The 22,329-nt window shown below is 38.2% G+C and overlaps 1 protein-coding gene across 1 annotated transcript in view; it reads left to right on the top strand.

The window, feature by feature from the left end:
- The window catches only part of adamts14 (ADAM metallopeptidase with thrombospondin type 1 motif, 14), a 63,736-nt gene that overhangs the window by 23,596 nt on the left and 17,811 nt on the right, over positions 1 to 22,329 (top strand). The window contains exons 5-7 of the mRNA XM_084740508.1: positions 5,586 to 5,669; positions 10,846 to 11,002; positions 15,916 to 16,021. Of these exons, the coding sequence (XP_084596634.1) occupies positions 5,586 to 5,669; positions 10,846 to 11,002; positions 15,916 to 16,021 (347 nt within the window). The remainder of the gene's footprint in view (positions 1 to 5,585; positions 5,670 to 10,845; positions 11,003 to 15,915; positions 16,022 to 22,329) is intronic.

The raw sequence follows: 22,329 nt of genomic DNA, 5'->3' as shown, positions 1-22,329 counted from the left end.
AACTCCAGCTCCTCCTCCTGGCTTTGTAATCATCCACAGTATACGTGGGGTTGGCTCATCCCTCAAAATGTTTTGACGCAAGGAAAAATATGCAACTTCAGTGTTTACAAAAGCCGTCATGGAACTTTTATGATGCTATTTTTTGATGCTGTCCTCATTTTTCAGCAGCTCCTCTGTTTCGGCTCCAACATAAACACATGTATATAGGTCAGTATAGAGTAGACCAGTCTAGGAATTTGAGCTCGTAACAAATCTGGGAGAACTTGGGGTCACTCGAGTGTTCTTTGCAGCATTTATTGACCTGAATAGGCTTCTGTGAATGGAATATTTGCTTAAATGCCTTGGGTGTAACCCCGCGTCCCAGAGCATATTTGGACTGAAGCCAACACAGCCTTTCTTCAGTGACAGAGCTTTTGTTCTGTACGGCCATAATTTTAACCCAGAGAAAGCTGAGTGACACACGCTTGTTAGTGTTTTAGCAAAGAGGAGCATTCTCTTATTTTGTTTGCATATCTGAACCTTCTGTCTTTTACGAGCCTGCACAAAAGCAGATGCTGAAAGAGGACACGGGATGCATCTGGCTTTGGCATTGGACGACATCACTGTTCACATATATGAAAAAACATATCCTAAAACTGAAAATAGATGCTGGATGCTTTAGATTTCATAAAACGTCAGTAGTGTTGCACCCATTTGTCAATTAATTGACATTTTTCTAATTTTTCTGATGTTTAATGAACCAAACAACTAATCGGTTAATCAAGAAAAGTATCTACAGATTAACTGATAATGAAAATAATCATTAATTGCAGCCTTGATGTCAGTGAGAAAAGAAAAAGAAATGTGCGTGGACGATAAAAACAGCCTTGGGGAGGTCTACATGTCTGAGTGCTTTCAAGTTATTAGTGTATTTGTTTGTTTATACATCATTTCCGCCAAATGGATGGCTGGTTATTTCTGCTATTTGTGCAGATAAACCACCGTTTAAAATTTTGTAGTATTATGTCTGCCATGTGTAAGCCTGGAGGAGATCATGCAATCACTTGCGTATGTGTGTGATCAGTGGACCTGGAGCTTGGTCACAGCTAATCTCACATACCGCTGGACCCATCAGCCTAATGTTTTTTTTTTTTTTGTGCTGAAGGACCTCTGTGATTCAGCATGACTGAAAAGCCTTTTATATGCAACAACCATGACCAGAGGCATTCGGTTTTTGGATATTCATTTTGGGTTTCTTGGCAGTGATCTGCGCTCTACTGAGTAGAGTTTGTATTTGACATAGACCCCAATGGAAGAACAATTAAATTATTAAAACTTCCATTTAGTTGATGTTGTGTTGTATGATGGGAAAATACTATGGTATCCATTTTTTTCTCAAAGTACCCTTCCATTTTTAATTTGTTTTCCAGTCCACAAAAGCCTAACTTACCTTTGATCATGAATGAACCACAACAGTGCAGTTTTGCTCTCAGTATTTTGGGTTTTTCTTTTGGCACTCTGTAGTCTACTACAAGCTTTTGTCATTCGTCAGTACATTAAGCCGCGATGATCCAATTCTTAACTCTAATAAAACAAGCTTTCGTCTGAATGGTTGTGTATGTGAGCTCATATGCTGTATCGGTGTCTGCAAAGCAATATATGTAGGATTTCTGTGCATATGCTTCAGTCGTCAGCAGCTGGAGAGATTAAGGCTTTTGAACAGACATTATTTCTGTCCATCACAGCTGTTGAGTACGGCGCCTCTGGTGTAGCATTAATGAAAACACTGGCCTTCACCTCAGGGCTCTTGGGATTGCCAGCAACACCGATTATTTGATGACCTTTGGTGGATCAGAGCTGCACGTTATTGACTGGCTGAGAGATGATCAACAGAAAAGTCACAATAACCAAACCACAGTCAGTTTCATTTTTCATCACCGCTGCAAAGCACTGAATTTTTTATTTTTTTTGTAGCTATATGCAGCTTGTAATATCTAAGCCATGGTTACAAAGTATTTCAGAAATACACATAAAATGCAAACATTAAAAAATATAGTATTGAAAAGAATTGCTACTACAGAGCAAACATCTTTTTTTGCTTTAACTCTGGAGCAGATCCATTTTCATATGTTTTCTCTTCAGCTCTTATTGTTCCTTTCAACTATTTCTAACAGTTTTTTTTTTCTTTGCAACTGCATTTTTTTTTTTGCTGCATTACGATTTTTTGAGATAGGGCGGAAATCACGTGTTGGTTTCTTAATCAGAGGCTGGATATAGACCAGTCATGGACCAAACCAAAACACAGACTCATTAATAACACAAACAGAAAGCTCATTTGCAGAAACTCTGAAAACTTTGTTTGTTTACTTTAAGTTTTTTTTACTTTAAGCTTGAAGTCGAGTAAGTCACTTAGGGAAACACAACACAAAGTCTTGCTGAGTTATTTCACAATTCAAACCCAGAATCCAAAAGTGAAATAACTGCAGACTGTGTTAGCAGAGTACATGACAGCATTTTAAGTTGAATATTTTTTTGGTGAAATGTTCCCTTAGTCTCATAGTAAAGATTTTTAAGTACACAAGCTTTTACCAGTGACTTTCTGTTCAAATCAAATGTTCTAAACACTAAACACACACTGTTTTCTAACACAGATGTTAATGGTTTGTACTAAAGAAGTGTCATGCTGATCCAAGCCGCTGACGTGCTTCAAATGTTGCAACTAATGATGTGCAAATCACAAATCAATTGCTTGAAACAAACAACTAGTGTTGATTGAGGGTGAAAAATTGATATATATTCGAGCGATGTCATGGCGGTGCAGCTTGTAATTTCCCCCTCTGCAGATGAGTAAGTTAAGTGTCTGAGTTATTTATTGTCAATTAATGTAATTTTCTTAGGGTGGTATTATTTCTATAAAGTTGCAGGACAGTTTAGTCAACTGTAACTCCCAACAGCTCTCTGGTTTCCTTCAAGACCTTGTCCTTTTTGATGGTATCCAAACAAAAAGCCTGCTGCGGATCATATAAAAGGTGCTGCTTCTCAAAGTCATTAATTAGTCTCTCATCCTCCCTACTGAGTGCTTTGATGAGAAGCAACAGAAATTTCAAGGATGTCAGCGCTGCTTGTCCAGATAAAATAGACCGGAGGTGAAGCAAATGCACAAAAACTTTGCCAAAGCAGAACCAGGGTGAACTTTTTTTTTTCTGTTCACTGACACACAGAGCAGGTTAGGACATCCTCATCTGGAAAAACTAAAACAATCAGCTTGTGCACTCGCATCGCCTCCAGTTAGGTAGCAGCAACATGCCTCACTCTCCATAATAACGTACCGAACACACCCTGCCAATTTGGTGATCTATTTAAGCTGCAAAAAATTTCCACCTCTCTCTCTGACTGTCAGTGCCACTGTTGCATCAGTATCGCTGCTTGTTCTTTCTGCACCCCCCACCGCCCCAGCATCTGTCTGCAAGCTCCAGCCGGGGGTTTAGGATGTTTGCTCATCACTTCTCAAGATCTCAATGTAAACATAATCTGCAGGGAGACATGAGGTCAGAGCCTAGACGCCAAACTCTATACTATATGTTCTGCTGCTGTGATAAACATTTTGAACGTAAGTTGTTCGACCGACACGTATTTCATTGTCTTGGTAGTCTGCAGAATATGAATAATGTTGATGCTAATACAATATAATCTGTGAGACACATTGTCTAAAATTAACTGAGCTGTGTTGTATATAAAAAAAGGACCAGTTTAGCGGTGAGGTTGCAGATTGCAACCAGTTTACCTCGCTCTCCCCTTCCAAGAATCAGTGTTTTGTTTGTCCGTTCTGGGCTACTGTAGAAACATGGCAGTGCAACATGGCGGCCTCCATGGAATAAGACCTGCTCAAAGCACAATGATTCTTTTTTCCAATCAATCAATCAAAGAGGGAACTACATCGAAATGTCATTATACAACCTTGTTGTGAATTATACATAAATAACATTGCATCCTTGTATTTTTAGGTTATTATACACTAATGAAAACATACTTATGAATAAAATTCAGCCAACAAGTCCCTGTAAATCTTACACACTGGTCCTTTATTAGGTGAAGAGAATAAAATATTGCACAAATGATGAAGATAATGATAAATTATGCACAGATGTTGCATGAATTATTCTCTAAGCTTGCACCATAACATATCAAGTTAAATTTATGAGTCTGTCACACACAGTGTCACCCCACATGCCTTTAAATGTTGTAAAACATATGTTTCCTCTCAGTAACAAGTTCAGATGTCACATGGAGAAATGTGAGGGCGCTTTGTGCGTCTAAATGACCCCATGTTTACCAATCGAGAGCCGCCCAGTTTGTTTGGCACGTTGTTAATTACATCTCATAACCAACATGTCCAAACTAAATGACTTACTGATTTATGGAAAAAGAAATATTCACCCCTTATTTTGCTCTGAACTTTATTTATCAACCGCAGAGCGAAGCAGTTGATTGACTTTATGGGGCCCCGGAGGAGTGCCGACATGTAGCGAGCATGTGATGAAAATAAAACAAACTCAAGTGGAAATTGGACGTGGGATTTGAATGAGGTCCTAGGTTGGCCCTGGGTTAAGCATCTACATACCACAGCATTATTATAAAGCCAAACAGCACTCAACACATTTCTGGGTCAGACTCTTTTTTTTTTGCCATTGCATAACAACACTGATTTCATTGGATGGTTTCCAGCATCTTAACAACATATTTCATCGTGATTCCAAGTTTGTTGCAAGAGATGAAAATAAAACAAACTCCCCCATCGTCAGATGCTGTACCTCTGAAATAAAAAAAAACACATACCAGCTTTTTTGTCTATTGTTGTGCTGATCACTATCAGAGCAAACAAATATTTCACACTTGTATCAGTCGATTTTAGATAAAGCAGATTAATTTAGAGAGAGAGGTGAATTAATAGGCTTTACGCTGTTAATGGTGAAAGCTTAATACCTCCATCAGCAGCACGAACAACATTTATCTTCTTTTAAAAGTTGCAAGCAAGTAAAGGAACTGTTTCCCCAGCATGGTCGTTCAACAGAGGTAAAACTGTATCCACCAATGGTATAGGGCTGTGCAACATATTGATATTATATGAGCCTAGATATCATCTTACATTTTGGATATTGTTATATCATGATATGTCATATGTATTTTCCTGGTTTTAAAAGCTGTATTACAGTAAAGTGATGCAATGTTTTTAACTTACCACACTGTTCACCTGCTCTGTTGTTTGCATTTACCCACTTATTTATTAAACCCACCTTACGGATTATTATTTGTTGGAAATCTCATTGTGTTAATATTGTGTGAAAGTACCTGTCATCCCTACAATATTATCACAATATTTATTTCAAGGTATTTGGTAAAAATATCATGATGTTTGAACAGTGTGTTTGCATCAGTGTTGTCCCTTAAGGAGCCGTGTGCTTGATTGTGCTCTTGGACTGTAGGTGCTCTGGCTTTATATCGAGCTGTTGTTTATAGTTAGATGTTGTCAGTCATCTTTATCAAATACATTGTGTTCTTTTCTTCCTTCATATCAATGACACATGCTGGTCTTCATTTCCTTTCAGGTTGATGAAATCTACCACGATGAATCTTTGGGAACCAACATCAACATTGTCCTTGTCCGCATGATAATGGTCGGGTACCGACAGGTGAGCAGTGTGTTATATGATTGCTATTTTCTGTGTGTGGAAATATATTCTCAAGAGATAAAGATATTTGGTGCAAGACTGTTTGAAACCAGACCTATTATCATATAAATGGATCTCTGTACTGTTGTATGTTTGTATATTATATTTTTATGGTATGTTTTATTGTTAAAGCAAATTTCCACATTGTGGACATTAAATTGCTCTTATTGCCATCAGGACATTATGCAGTAGTAGTATTAGATTTTCTTTGGAATAAAAACAAGAGGGACTGACTGCATGATGATCGAATAGAAAAAAAATAGGAAGGCAGCTTCATTTTGTCAGACGCTCCATCAACTTGGTGTGACCTGAGGCAGGATTCAACAAAGAACACTAAACCCAAACTGAATGAAAGGTTAAAATGTTGACAACAATAATTTATGACATTTAAAATCACTCAAAGAAAAAAAATTAATGCAACAAACAATACAATACTGAAATAAAAATGTATAAATTAAAAAAGTGGTATTTCTTATAACTTCAGTTTCAGGTTCAGGCTGCTTTATTTGTACTCGTAGGGTAGATTTGGTTTTGCAGTTGAAGATAAGGCTCCACATTTTACAAGCAAAAGACAGAAGACAAACTCAAAAAGGCTCCAGGGACGTTAGCATACTAAGCAGGATTTTTCTCAAACAAAACAAAACAAAACTGTAACAAAATACATGTCAAAATAATTAAATACATAAATAAACAAAGATTTCTTCTATAGCATCTGTGCAGTGCTGCTATGGCTTGTTTATCTGATTGATTGCTGCTACAATCTGACTCAGAGTGTTTCTGTTCTTTAAAGACAAGTTTCTGAACATAACACCAAAAGAAAAGATAATATAAAGAAATAGTTTTGACATTTTGGGAAGTAGGTTTAGATGATTAGATGAGATGATACAGATGTGACACTGGTATTGATCTTCTCTCGTGTCAAAATGTCAAACTGTTCCTGTGCGACTGACTCAGTCAGTGCGTTTACATGCATTTAAGTGACTGGATTACAGTGAGCTTCCTGCAGTAATCTCATTCCTTTCACATCATGCATCCGTGATCTCTGGTTTGCTGTAATTTGAGTGGGGGATTAGTTAAACCTGAGCTCGACTTCTCCTGGAGAAAGATCATTGCACCATGTATTTCTGAAATTTCTAAACTGAAAAGATCAAAAGAAGAGATCATTACATGTAATGATGCATTTTCGTGTAATTTCAAGTTTGCCTAAAACTAAAACTAATAGTACCAATCTAAACATTTTGCTGTCGCTACAGAGCCTGATCTCTAAAGCAGTGTATTCTAACCCTTACAGATAAACAGTTAAAATAAGGTGACGTTCTTCTCTTATTTCTCACCTTCTATTTATGTGAATTTACAGTAAGCAGGTACTCAAGTGCTGCATGAGTCATGCCCTGATTTCTCTGAGTAACCTGGTTTCTTGTGTGCATGTTATCACACTGACTGATTTTATAAAAGTGGCCATGACTCCCCAAAATTCATCCTAAATGCTACAGCTGTAGCAGACAATAATATTTCATTATAATTTTGGTCACCACAACATCTAATTGAAGGGTTCCTTTTAAAAAATGTCTGTCTGTGAGCACCCACCCCTTTGTATTTTTTTTTATTTTTTATCCTGGTCTGAGTTAAACAACAGCAATCAGGGTTATCTAGCACATAACTAACCAATTACAGGGATGCTGTACAAACAAAGGTAACCAGGATTATACGCGTCTTGGTTCCTCCCTTCCTCTCTGCTTGGCTTGGCAGCACTTTTTGCTGTTGTTTCTTACCTCTGGGTCAGATGTTAGAGTAGAACAGATGTTAGTTTTCCAGTTCAGAACAACAGTTGACAGCATGACATTTTGCTTTGAGCCCAGTAAAATGTGCTTGCATGTTAGCACGTCACTTGGTGGGAGGTTCTTTGCAGGGCATAAGGTTTTGGATACTGCAGCTTTAAGGTGCTATTAAGTCCTATAACAGAATCAAACTGGAGTGCATCTATGGATTAAATTATGCCACCAAAATATAAAGGGCAAGTTCACATTTTCGATGCACTTGGGGGCCCCCTGGCTGGTTACGGTCCCTTAACAGCGGGTGACTTGATGATGCCTCAGGTCCACTCTGTGCTGCAGTCAGTGTTTGACTGACAGCTGGCAGAAATAGCATCTAACACCAAAGATGACGCTAAAAGAGAGCTATTAAATGAAGCTGAGAAGTGCAAAATAGATCTCAGTGTGATTTCAGTGATTAATAATTTCTGATTATTAGGGCAGTTAATGCGTTAATAATGCCTTTTAATGCCACAAATTTTTTTGACACGTGATTAACACACGTTCTGTTATATTGGCCTGACCCATAGTTTGAATCAGCTGGAAATGGATCAGGTTGCGGGCGTGATGAAGCGAGAACCTCTGTCACCTGAAAATATAAGCAGGCAGCTGGCTCGGTGCAAAGACACAGAAGTACAGGAGGAGGGAGAGGAGCGAGTGCTGATCGAGCTGAAGTTAAAAAACAATGTGAATATGGACAGATGTGTCAACTTGATATGAAACATTTTTATGATCATGAATCATAAAATCACCGTACACTTCTGTGGTGCATGATTTCTAACTCCAAGTCCGATTTGTTTCGTTTTAAATACTTAATTACTTCATGCTGATTCATCACTACAGCGTAATAGTACCATCTGTCATTTATTCTGGTAATTAAATGTAAAGACGTGGATTCTGCTCGTTATGATAACCGATATTACACAAGATACAGATATTACAAAGAGACGTTTTTAATTTCTTATAGTAATAATGTACATTAAGGGCATGTAGAATAGAGAGTGAGGTGTGAGTGGAAAAACTAAAGAAAAGCAAACATATCTATCCATGTATTAAGCTTAACCTTTAAAGTCAAAGCATCTACAGTGTTTTTCTTTTCGTCATTGTGACTTAAAGGTGAGATTTATGGGGATCTATTGGCAGAATATGGTAGAAATGGAATATAATATTCATAAGCATGTTTTCATGAGTGTATAATCACCTGAAAATGAGAATTATTGTGTTTTTATTACCTTTGAATGAGCTGTTTATATCTACAGAGGGTACGGGCCCTCTCTCCTCTGCAACGCAGTTTATTGTTAAACTGTAAAACATCCTGCCTCCATTTACATATCTTTGTCACAAATGTTTGACACCCTAAAATCCAATATCAGTCTAATTAGGAGGCCTCAAAATACGCAGTAATGAGGTATGAGGTATAATGATCCAGACATATCTGACTGATGCTGCCTGGAGACTCAGGAACATCTTGCACTTATCTTAATCTGTCTGCTTGCCAAAGAAGAGAGATTCTGTTTATAGAGGCCAATTAGATGAGCTCAAATATGTTCAGTGTGTCAGCGGTCATGTTTGCAGCACAAACAAATGTTTTGTCAGTTCCTCCGGATGTTTTCATTTCTCCCGTCCTCACACACTCCGCGTATGAGCTGTGTTGTTGTCAATCTCAGCTCTATTTCACCCTCAACTGAGTTTTATTGTTGACTTGGATGGATTTTTATAACAGGGGAGATTAAATACGAGTTTTTTTCCATTTCCATTTAATACTTGTTGTGCTATTTCAGTTTCCAACAACAGCATCCAATTGGACATCAGTTGCAATTCAGTTCAGTTCACTCGATGCCAGTTTGAGAAAAAACATGCACACATGGATGGTTTTTTGGTTCATAATGAAAATCTGCTCCTGTGGGAGAGACATTGAGCAGAGGGGAAATAATATCTGCTCTCTTTTTCTTTAAGGAACTGTATATTTTTCATAGTGCTGCCTCTATAGTCAGATTTGTATTTTTTAGTTATTTTTAATACCTGCTACAAGAGTTGAATTGTCCTTGAAATCAGATTGGCGTGCAGATGAAGATGGCGCCTCCTATTATCAGCTTCACAACATCCTTTGGGCACCTCAGGAGTTTAAAACCCCTCTTATTCTACTGTATAATGAACTGGAAATTAAACTGTAATATAATGAGAGTAACGTTAGCGAGCTTTTAAATGAGATTTTGCTTCCGTTGGACAAAGTTAGGCTAGCTGTTTCTCCTCGTTTCCAGTGTTTATGCAAAGCTAAATTAATCCATATATTTACTGCACAGATGTGAGAGTGGCATTGATTTTCATCTAATTGGCAGGGAAGTGAAAATACTGTTTTTGGCAAAATGTATTCCTCTGAGACTGGCTCAGTCGGTGTGTTTACATGCCTTTAAGTGACTGGATTACAGTCTCCAGTAATCTCATTTCTTTAATGTCGTGTGAATGAGAAACCTGGTTTCTGTAATTGTAATAGGCACTTAAAGAAACCTAAGCCAGACATCTCATGGAGATTTTTGTATTTAATCATATGATATTTAAGTAATATAGATATGATGATGACTAATCAAATAGTACAATGACTGTTGAAGTTGAGATCTTTGAATTTTAGAAACCCCAAAAATTCTTGAGCAGTGAATAAGATTTGTCATTATCTGGGTGTGAATAATGACTTTCACTTCAGTAAATTTACTCAATTTTTGAAGTACAGTTTTGTGGGGATGTCTGAAACAACTTTTAATTAAAGAAGAAATAAATGATCTCAACAAAACATTATTAGTTGGTCAAACATTTTCAAAACACTTAACAAGATCAAGTTTCTCAGCTTTTTCATGTTTACAGTGCTGAAATAATTCTTGGAAAACTTGTAAATGCAAAAAAATAAAAGTTTTCACTCCATACATTACAAATTGTATACATGTTAACTACATTTTTAAGCTCTTAGTAAAACTACTGTATAATATGCTTTCTGTTTGTCCAAATGAAAAAGTTAGAGTCTATAGATCCTTGTTTTCTTCTCTCCTTTGTCACATTCATGAGTACCTGAGCAGCATCAGATTAACTTGATAAATCAAGTCTCACTAAAGGATTTCAGCTTAATGGCTTCAAGGTGTCAGACAGTTGGTACAAGGTGAATGTAGTCTGTTTCTAGCTGTGCAGACGGTCCCTCTTTGCAGCGTTCTCAGGTAACTTTGAGTGCTATAATGGTGAGAAGTCTTTAAGAGTGCTGCCCTTTAGAGGGAATTAATCATGTTAGCAATTACATTTTCTATTCACAAACCCTCTTCTCTTCCTCTGTATTTCTGCAGTCTATAAGCCTGATCGAGCGTGGCAACCCATCCCGCAGCCTGGAGCAGGTGTGTCGATGGGCCAACACACAGCAGCGCCGCGACCCCGACCACGCCGAGTACCACGATCACGCCATCTTCCTCACAAGGCAAGATTTTGGTCCCGCAGGTATGCAAGGTACTGTATTTTTCTCGATCGAGGCCTGTGCAGACTGAGTGCTGATATCTGCTTCCATTCACAAAGGGGTTGGCTTCAAGTCTTGCCCAGGTAAGGTCAGTGGAAACTTAAAAGTGGAGCCTGCAGCTGAGGTCACGAAAACAATTCTGCTGACGGCGACCTCGCAGGAAAATAATTACTTTCCAAAACCTTGCTGACTTGACATTGATGCCCCCCCTGGATATGAAAAATTGAGATTGATATTGTTGAAGATGGTTTTTGGCATGTAGAGAAAAACCAGAAACGTGTTTGTTTGTGATTCTTGTGTTGTGTTAGTTTTTATTCAGTTTTTCTGTGGTGTGTAATTTGTCTCAAAACTCACACACATAAAAACCAGGCGCATGCACGCAATACGAACTCACAGAACAGTATCTGCGAGCAGAAAAGCATCCTTTTTAATTATGTACTTATTCCACATATTTTCCAGTTGTGCTTAAACATAGTGTCCCGTCCTCTTGGAATCCCGAAAATAACGCTTAGCTCTTGGTGTGATTAGAAATGACCAGCATGGAGAGATGTGCTTATGGTGTGTTAAGCCAGGCTAAGGCTCGCTCGAGAGCTGACATATGCTGGTGTGTGCATCCCTGGCAATAAGACTTGGTTACTCTTATATGATGACCCAATTAAAATAGTTGTTCTCTCAGGCAACTGCCTGTCTTCCTCTGAATCAGTGATTAAACCAAACAGCCAATCAAAGAGCATATCAGCATTCAAAGTGACCAATAAAAGGAGGCAAGACATCAGCCTGTTGCTGGCTGGAGTGCATTTGTGCACCCAGAGCAGAAATGCTCTCTTGCAAGGATGCTTCTCCGCTCATGGATACTGTTCAGTGCGCTCCTATCACATGCACTTGCCTGGTTTTTATGGGTGCGTGGGTTTTGAGACTGAATAAAGTCCATACTGTCCTTCACTCACAAGCAATCAGTAGATAGTTCTCAATCCTAATAACACATGTATGCAATCATATGGAGGAGTTTTGTACCATACATGTCAGTTTAGCATTTGTCTCACACTGTATTTCTTCTTTTCAGCCCTTCAAAACAAAATTTGAAGTGAGCAGCCTAACCGCCAGAGAAACGGAGCCCAGAAATGAACAAAAACATCCTCTGTGCTCAAGTTCAACATCTTGCATTGACCTGTGTATATTTTTAACTTTTAAAGCTCTAGTGTCATGTTTAGAAGACGACCCGAGGCTACCTGGTTTGCTTGTCACACCTTCGGATGTTGCCATAGCGGCCGTTGTGTTGTGTTCATAACAAGCCTGGTTTCTATGGCACCTTGCTCTGTGTTGGGCTGGACCTGGTGCTGTGTCCCAGGGTCACGAGCAGACATAACACTCCCTTGTCAAAGTTTAGCTGTGAGATGGTAGATTCTGTATCCAGATACAGATATTAGGCTGTGGGGATAAATAGAATAAATAGAAGAAAATCCACTCAGTTTGCAGAGTAGTTGCTGAGGAAATGCAGATGAAACAACTGTATGAGTCACACATGAGTTTGCTAACTGATAATGAGTTGATACATTTATTACATTATTTATAAATTTATACATTGAGCTGTATTACATAAGCTTCTTATCTTAAGTTAAGATAAATTAAGTCAAGATAAGAAGATTTGATATTATAGATGCAAATCCTAACTTTAGGAATCCAATCTTATCTTACTTTATCCTGTCTTTTCTCAGGTTAGGAAACGCTAAGTACCTAATTCAATATTGCTTATCAACTTCTGTGTCTGTTACCAAGCAAATGACACTACTATTCTCATTTTGTTAAGCTGCAACATGTTTTCTTCATGTTTTCTTCTCAATGAAACATACTGAAACGTGCATCGAGACATACAAAAATGAAACAAAAACAACCACCAGCACTTAGAGGACCACTGTGCAGGATGTAGTGGCCCCTAGCAGTCATCTTGCAAACACCTCGTCTCACTCTCCCCTTCCAATCGCATAGGAGAAACTACAGTAGCTGTGAAACTTGTGAAAACATGAAACACTTTATCTAGAACCAGCGCTGAAACATGGTGTTGCAACATGGCGGCCCCTAGCTATCACTACTGCTAGCTACTGTTATTGGACACTACCGTTAGCTACTGTTAACTGAACCTACTGTTAGCTATTGTTCGTGATCACTGTTAGCTTGGTAGTAAGGTAGCTACTACTACAGGTGGAAGAGTGAAAATTAGCTTGACAGTTATTCTAAAGTTAGAGAGTTTAAGATTTTAGGTATCTTGTGTAATACACTTTCCTATCCTCAGTTAGGATAGAAACATTCAGATGCAAACATAGGAACTGTCAGAGATCCATGAAGGAAGTCTGTAATTTATCAGTGTCAACAGTGGAATTAAGGTGGTTGATGATCACGCCGGGAGGAGGGGGTCAAGGGAAAGTCTCAGTCATGGAAGCAGAGGACAGAATAAGTGAGGATGTGCAGACAGTAGGTAATGCAGATGACTCAACAGCTCTGGACCACTCGTAAACTGTGTTCATATTTGAAAGTAAATTTAAAATACGAGGCAACTAAATCACTAAATCACTAACACTGAATCCTAAATCACTTGTACAAACCATGTAAGAACATATCTGTTTGTACAAGTGGTTCTTGCATGAGGCCCTTTGACTTACAGGGACTGTTCATCTGTAATAGCTTTGTTCATAAATCAGGTCCTAACCCTAATTACCATGGTTACTGTACCGAATAGTTAAGATAGGATCAGCAACTTAGGAAGTTTCTGTAATACGTCCCCAGATGACAGAGACCACCTCTCTCCTCACTCGTGACACCGGCAGAACAGAAACTGATTTTTGACCCGAGCTGCTGCTGCTGCTGCACCTTCTCGCTTCATTGTGCAAAGCTCCCAGTGGCCTCTTCATGGGAATGTAATGTGCATTCTCCTGAATTCCCTTTTATCTGCCTTTCAGATAAAGGGTCGCGCTCCACAACTGCTTTCATGTTTCGCCATTTCAATCGCAGCACTAAGTTTGTCCATTTTGTTGTCATTTATGAATCAAAATCATCAACCGTCTGGATCAAAAACTGGCTTTGATGAAGCACCGTCATGATCACACTGTTGCTGCAGATGTTTCCCTTTTTCAGCACCAACCAAATAACCTGACATACATGCTTCTCAAGAGTCTTTATCACCGGCTGTCTGTCTGCTGCATTTTCTGCTTTTTACCTGCATGCCAAAAAGGTCTTCTGATGGTCAGAAAGCATGAAAATTATCTGAGAGCCGCCACAGAGAAGGTGACAAACCAGCGTGCTTCTGAACCAAACCAAACGCGCTAAGCTGCATCGCTGCACACCCTCTTGATCGAGTTATGTTTTTCATGTTTGTGCTTTGCTTTAAAGTTGTGGGGAACTTTGTGAGATATTGTGATGCTGGGCGGATGTCTGCTGGGTAATGATGACAGGCTTCAAAGCTTGCTCTTTACTCTGAGTTGACTTTGTTTATTTAAAGTGAGGAGATGTTCAATAGCTGTTACACTGCTGTTCACACCCGCTCCAACACAAGTGTTTTAATACTGAAATAAAGGCCTCAGTGATTGAATTAAGTAACTCCACAGGTAGAGAAAGCCAAAAGATGTACTTTGGGTTTTGAAAGATAGCATCTGCCTCTGAAGGCAGACTTCTTCACTTAAATTTAATTTACTTTAATTTACTAACTCAATAAAAGCTTTCCCCTCTCATTAGCTTATCTTGAGGGTTTGTTTTCAATATTTTGAGCGTGTTATTGCCCAAACGCAATCTACTGCATCAGCTCAAAAGCAGTACATACATACACACTCTTAGAAAAGATAAGATAAGACAGATGCATGGGTATATATGGATAATTGTGCAGGATAGTTGCACACGTGAATACACACATGGTGTGTAGCATGATAGTTTGAGGAAAAATACATAATATCACATTGTGCAGAGAAAACAGAGACTTGGATTGCACAAATAGAAGACAATCACCAAAATACTACTGGATAATTCACAGTATGAATATACTATTGCATGGGACGATTTAACAGTGAAAAATATGAATACAATATATTGCACAAGATAACTGCATGCTAGATATGAGAAATATATATTAGTAATATATATAAATATTAGTGAAGAAAGAGGTCAGAGCTGCTGAAACTAGATGCCACTCTGGCAGCACCCTCTGGAAGATCTTAAAGATGCTAACTAGAAACCATATAGGGTTCTTCAGCTCGCCCCCATGGGAGAACGCTTTTTGGTTCATGGTAGAGCACCTCTTAAAGGTTCCACCCAGAGTCTTTCACAGGGCTCTACCTAGAACAATCTCTGAAAAGTTCCACCCAAAACCTTTTGTGAGAGGCTCTACAGAGGACCCAACTAGAATCCTCTCTGAAGGGGATCTATCCAGAACCGTTCCACCTTCTAAGGGTGCCAACAAGAATCCACACAGGGGGTTCCAGCAAAAACCCCGAACCCACTAAAAGCCCTTCTCCACCAAGGTTTGAGGTTGACAGTATTTTGACACACATGCTTTCAGCTGTCTTCGAAGAACTCATTCTTCCATAAGGGCTCTTCAGAAGCAAGTGGTTCTGGGTAGAACTCCAGCACTTCATATCTAAGACCATAGATACATGACTTTATCCTTAAAAAAAACATTGGAATCAATCATCTCAGCCGATTCTTCTTACAATGAACCAACCTGTGCTCCAGAGTCAGCCGAGAAAAGACTGAGACCTTCACAATGACTGCGATCCCATCACATATATGGCTCCACTGAGTTCAGTAATGTGACATCAGAAGATCATTTTCCGCCTTGATCATGAGCGCTGTATGAGAATGTGCCGACCTTTATCCTGGTGCTTGATTATTAGGGCTGTGTGGTCTTTTTTCTGTTGCCCAGGTTACGCTCCAGTGACAGGGATGTGCCACCCACTGAGGAGCTGCACCCTGAACCATGAGGACGGCTTCTCCTCCGCCTTTGTGGTTGCTCATGAAACCGGCCATGTGTGAGTAATGGCGTGAGGATGAAAGCTCTAGCAGACTCTCGCAGGGTCTTGCTGCATCTAATTAGGCCGATAGTTTTGCATGGTAACTGTAACTGTAGTCTGTAATTAGGCAGAGCAATTTAATGGGACCCTGTTGTCTTAACAAAACAAAGCATCTGGTTGCTTCAGCATGTGCACACGGGAAGATGAGATCAGTCAGCTCTGATGTTGGAAAAACAACCGACTTTATACATGCATCAAAACCATATATAAATACCACATATGAGCATGTGAGCATAAGTATTTACATTAACTTTGTTTATTAGATTATGCATGTTTATTAGACACACCTGTACAGTCTAATGCAGTTCAAAACAACTGTTCAGTCAAAAAGTCCAGTTTTACAATGCCTATAACATTCTGTTATAGAACTGCATTACACTCAGATGTGTTTCTAATAATCTGTCCTCCTTGATGTATGAAATTGGAAGAAAGCACCAGTCGAACACCACTCAATATAATGTTGTTCAGTACTATAACACCTTTAATATTAATATATATATATTAATATAATATATTTTGATTTCTAAAAGGATTTATACAAGGGCAGTGTGCAATGACATTGATCATTTACAAGAACTATAAACATGGTTGCACCAGATTTAGCGAGATGCTAATTTTCATCTGTAGTTTCAGCTCAATAATAACCAAATAATTGTTGTTTTGGTCTGCATTATATTGCCCACAGTAATAAAGTGGCCACTGAACTTATGTTATATGCTCTATTTTAAGATGTTCATGTACTATTATTTTGGGATAGCCTACTACTTAGATTTTTCCCAAAATTTACCTTCAGTTTTAAGATTACAGGGTATTTTGATTAGGTGGTGCATCACCACTAAGGAGATATAAAATGTTTAAATTTTCCCTTTAAAATCCCCTACAATTGAAGTATTAACAGTAACATGTCAGCAAATCATACACCAAAGCAGTAAAGCAATAGTCCTCATTAAGATTGGGGAATCAAACCTCAAGCGTTTTCATATCCACAGGAATGTGTCCAGTGCACTGAGTGCAAAATAAAAACCTATCACATACTGAAAGTTAGCTTTAATACAAAATAGTCATACATTTTATTATACATTGCTCCTCAGGGCACTCGATCATAGAAAACAACACACTAAATATATAAAACACATGTTCAAAACAGTTCAGAAAATGAGTTTTGATTTGTGATTTGAGAATGGACAGATTAGTGCAGTTTCCAATTTGTTTGGGGAGAGGAAGCTTTTCCTTTGAATGCTTGATCATATCCTTGGTGTTTACTTAAACTTTTTTTATTTAGACGAAAAAAAATGCTAATTTTGGACAGTATATTATTTGGGCAAATTTCCTGTATGACTGCTTGTGTTAAGATGACTTTACTGATGCATTGAGAATTTTGGTTTGTTTTTCTCAGGGTTTATAGAAAAATTTGTGTGCAGCATTCATGGTATTGAAAAAAATAACAATATATATATATATAAACTTTGTATTTTTTTATGAACCAAAAGTGACACCGTACATGCAATCAGTATTTTCTGAAATATGCACAATTTTTGTTTGTTTGTTTATTCTTTTGCGTGGATTAAACAAACAAGGTAAAACTTGTTTTCAGCTTGTAATGTGCTCGTAGGCTATTTTTTGTTACCTTTAAACAGAGCCAGGCTAGCAGTTTCCAATCTTTATGCTAAGCTAACCTGATCAGCTGCTGGTTATAACTTGCTGTTAAGAACCACTGATTTTCTCATCTTCTCATCTCATCTTCTATCAGCAAGAAAGCAAGTTCCTAAAATTCTTTGAGGTGAAGTGCATACTTAAAAGTAATTAGTTACTTATTTCCACATCTGTCCGGCTCTATGGCTCATACTTTAAAGTTAGTGTAGCAACAGGCTGAGCAGCTTCTTCCTGCGGTCATAAACCTGAGTCATTACATATAACCGCCAGTCCATTTCACACAGATGTCTTCTTCTCTAATGGAGCTCTAAAGCCTTACAAAATGTCTGTGGCCTGCACCCCCCTGCTGCGATGTGAACATTGAAAAACTGTACAGCCAGGCTTGATTGACTGTCACCTCGCACAAAGGAACAGGTCACTAACCTCTTTATCAGCACACACAGGAAATGGCTCATGCTATTCCCATCACTGCTTGGAGACCTGGTCAAGAAGCATGACTAACTCATTGATTGAAACACTTTCACAGCATCAACACTGTAATGGCGCCTGTGGCTCAATGGTTTTAGGGTGCCAGTCTTTTTTCTCTGCCAGGCAGAAACACACAGATGAAATTTGGGGTGTCACAGTTCCCCACTGTAAGGTCATGATTCAGTGCAATTCAATTTTTTCGATTGAAACTTCTTTTTGGAGGTTACAGAGGTTACAGAGTCTTGAGTAGTAAAGGTCCACAGGTAATTTTTTTTATGCCCTGACAGCTGTTACAAAATAAAGTTTATGGTATGAAGTGTGATATAATGGCCGGTAACCTGTGCTGATGTCTGCCTTTGATTTAAATTATTGAAACTGAAAGCTAAATTTAAATTATTGAAACTGAAAGCTGATTTTGTGATACCATTAGTGGAAGCACACATTTGCATCTTAAAAATTAAGATGCAAATCCTTAAAATCACCAAAAACTCTTGCACCATATAATGAAATTTATGGCTGACAGAACTTTATAAATCAAAGAATGTTATAAATGTTAAGACTTCTTAAAATATATTAAAAAATGAAAGAAAAAAATGTCTCCTCTTGCAGTAAGAAACAGACCAACTTTTAAAATACACATGAATAAAAATTACCTAAAAATCTGGGTAACACTTAATTTGAAGGGATGTGCTTAAAACACTGTCAAAACCATGTCATAACACTTATCATGAGCATGAAGGACTGAGAATCCTCACAGAGACGTCTCTTTATGAATTTTTATTGTGTCAGTTGTGTAACTTTTGATGCAAAGTTGTCATTGTTTGAGATGTCTTTGTTATGACAACTTGACATTGACATAACCTGTCAAAGTCTTTGTTATTGTCTTTCTTGACAACTTGACTTGATCAAACTTAAAGAAACAGTTTAGCCTTCTGTTTCAACATTACGTTTTACTGTTGTTTTTGACACTGGATGTTGTGAGACCAGTAAGGGTATTTTTAATATTTTCCTTGACCTCAAGTAAAGTGGTACAGATGAAAAAGATGACATTAAGCTTAATTTCACTGTGAAATGCTTTTGTAATGGTGTCATGAATAATTTCCAGGACTTAAACTAAAGTGGTACCACTTGGACCTGTCATAAAGATGTAATTGAATGTTATAAAGCCAGTGATGACAGAGTATAGTACCAAGGTGCGTTAGCTTACAGAGTTACCTGACCAGCAGTTAGCTAGTTTATTTGTTGCTAATGTAGGCTAACTGCTGACTGCTGTTATTTGTAGCTGGTGTTAGCTGGTTAGCTTGGTTAGCCGCGGAGCTAGCCACCTAATTAGCTGACTCAGCCCTGGGGTGACAGAAGCCAAATCCCTGTCATCAATACTGGTCATTGTCGGTCTCTGAGGTTGTGCTTTGTCAGGGTCTGGTCAGGATCTCGAGTTCGATCACACAAAGCTAGACACTGACAACGTTAACGCTATGCCAGGGAATGATCGCTACTTCCCGTGTGCAACTCTTAACTGAGATGAGATGGAAGCAAGCTTGTTAACTCTTTAGCTAGTTCCATCATCAGGTCAAAAAAAAAAACCCAAAATAATCCCCCAAAAAACTGTGTTTAAATCAGAATATTATAATGGTCTTTTAGTGGCCAGTGTCAAAACCAACCACATATGACAGTTGAATGTAATTTTTAGAAATAAAGCTTAACAGTTTCTTTATGTTTGATAATGTTGGGTTAACGCCATGATTATCAACTTTGACACAACTGAATGACACTTAGTCTCAACTGTCATATACATTCATAAAGAATCGTGCTTGTGAAAGGTGTCATGACATGGTTATGACAGCTTCATGCACACCCCTTAAAAATAAACTGATACCAAAATCTGTTTAAAGTGAATTTAGTGGAAACTGTTTTCACTTAACAGAATTTTGAAACAGACTGAAAATATTGAGAGATAATGGACATTGTATAACTTTATCACACACTGCCATCACCATAGATTAGGACCTATGAATCAAGGGCATCGCTAAATCAAGATAATCCTTTATTAAACATGCTAGACAGGAGATACTTGATTGATGTGATTGGAATATTATTACATTAGAGTAAATCTTTATTCTTCAGAGAAATATAAGCATAGTCAGAACTCTTGCAACTGTTTTAAAAGAAAATCAACTTTAATCTGCACTCTGACTCAGACTCTGATCTGAAGTTTAACTCCTGAAAAGTTTGAATGCTGTTTTGTATAATCAAAGTATTTTGAGAGCTTTCTGATTTAAAATACTTTCATCACCCTAGTGATGATGTTAGGTTTGACATGCTAATCAACCCTGAAATGCTCGATTATTCAGAACTATTCTATTGTTGACTGTTTAGTGGGTAGTACAGTAAATGCACCTTGCTCCCTTGACTACCAAGCACATCTGAATTATCTAGTTTTATTTCAGATGTTTTCCTGCCATATGAGACGTACATTTCATGAGCTTTTTCTGACAGATGTTTTTAAAAGTTGTACTTAGTTACAGTTGTGGCTGGTGGAAACCAATTGTTTAATTAGACCGTATTTATTTGTTAATATCATTCAATACAAACAGACAGCGCAGTGTTTCGGTGGTTTGAACAGCTGGCCCCTCCACAGCGGTCATCCTGGGTTAAAACCAGACATGACCAGCTGGGTCCTGTCTGCCTGCTCATGTCTGCATGGGTTTCCTCTGGGTGCTCTGGTTTCCTCTGTCCAAACACATGCTAGGTGAAATGAAAACTATAAATTCCCAGAAGGTGTGAATATGTTCCTCCACAAGCTTTAGCTCTGTGATAGACTGGCAGCCACCAGTTCTCTGCCTCATGCTTGAGCTTTTCATGACTTAAAGAAGTTAAGAGAAAATAAACGTTCAGTGGTTATATTATAGGAATTAAGTATTAAATTTTAAAGCCTTTCTGTACACACGCTTCAGCACAGAGCCACATTAAACCCCTAATTATTTATTAAATGAACACTGTAATATATGTAGATAATAATAGTGAAAGCTTGTATGGATTTTCTTGAATTGGATGTATGTTCTCTTCAGCTGCAATGATTGTTTTAGTGTCTTTCTACTAATTGTTTTATTACTGGCTGCAACTTATTCTAATTCACTCTCACAGCTCTCATGAGACTGTCTTTGACAGCAGCAGGCAGCTGTTTGCAGCGAAAAAGCTCTAAAAACAGACTGTTGTAATAACTAGCTTGTGAATAAGGTGACCAGACGTCCTGAAAAATATGGGACGGTTCAGAATCATAAGCAGCTGTTCCGAATCCTGAATACTGTCCTGTTTGTTAAAAAAAAAAATACCTGTTACACTAATAGATAATATAAACAAGTTGTGTTTGTATGCTGTGAGACTCGACATGACATGAGGCTTGAAGAAAAATGCTGAGGAATCCCAGCTTGGTGACAAAATGCTGCACTGAATGTATTGTGTATTTTGGAGCTCTGCCAAAGTGTCATGAATAATTAATTAAATTTCGAGGAAATGCACCATAAACTGCTACTCTCAACAGAAAAGAGAAGTAAGAACAATTTAATTAAATGATCAATTAGTGGGTATATCAAATGTGACTCAGGTCTGTTTTTTCATGCCCGTGTGAACAACAGAAATCACATGGAATCAGGAACTGTAGGCAAATAAATCTCCCACCTACGCTATAACGCTAGAAAAGAAAGTGATCACAGCACGAAGATATTTGGAAAAAGTCAACGGTGCAGCAGTGATGACTGGGTCTGATGAGTGGGGTTTGTTGCAAACCTCATCAGCAGTGATCACACAAACAGTCTCATAACACAAACCCCTTACAGAGACAGCAGCCATTGCTTCACAGAAAGCCATAATTAAAAATTTGTCTCTCTTTCTCCTCATCTTTGCCCTCATTATCGTCTGATCACACATTTGCTGGTTCCCACTGTGCATCAACTTAGAAATGAAGCCGTTAATGCTGACTTTTGCACATGAGGGTTAGTTCAGGACCGTGACCAGTAGCATTAGGCTATGATTCCTGTTTTCAGTTATTAAAAAATGTTTTATTTGTTTTTGTATAATATGTAAGAGTATTATTGATGTGTTGTTGCACTGATAAGGCTGTGAAAAATCAACCTCTTATTGTCATT

The sequence above is a fragment of the Lutjanus erythropterus genome, chromosome 17 (assembly GCF_056507025.1).
Source record: "Lutjanus erythropterus isolate fLutEry1 chromosome 17, fLutEry1.hap2, whole genome shotgun sequence".
Lineage (NCBI taxonomy): Eukaryota > Metazoa > Chordata > Actinopteri > Lutjaniformes > Lutjanidae > Lutjanus > Lutjanus erythropterus.
This window is presented reverse-complemented; position numbering and strand designations above follow the sequence as displayed.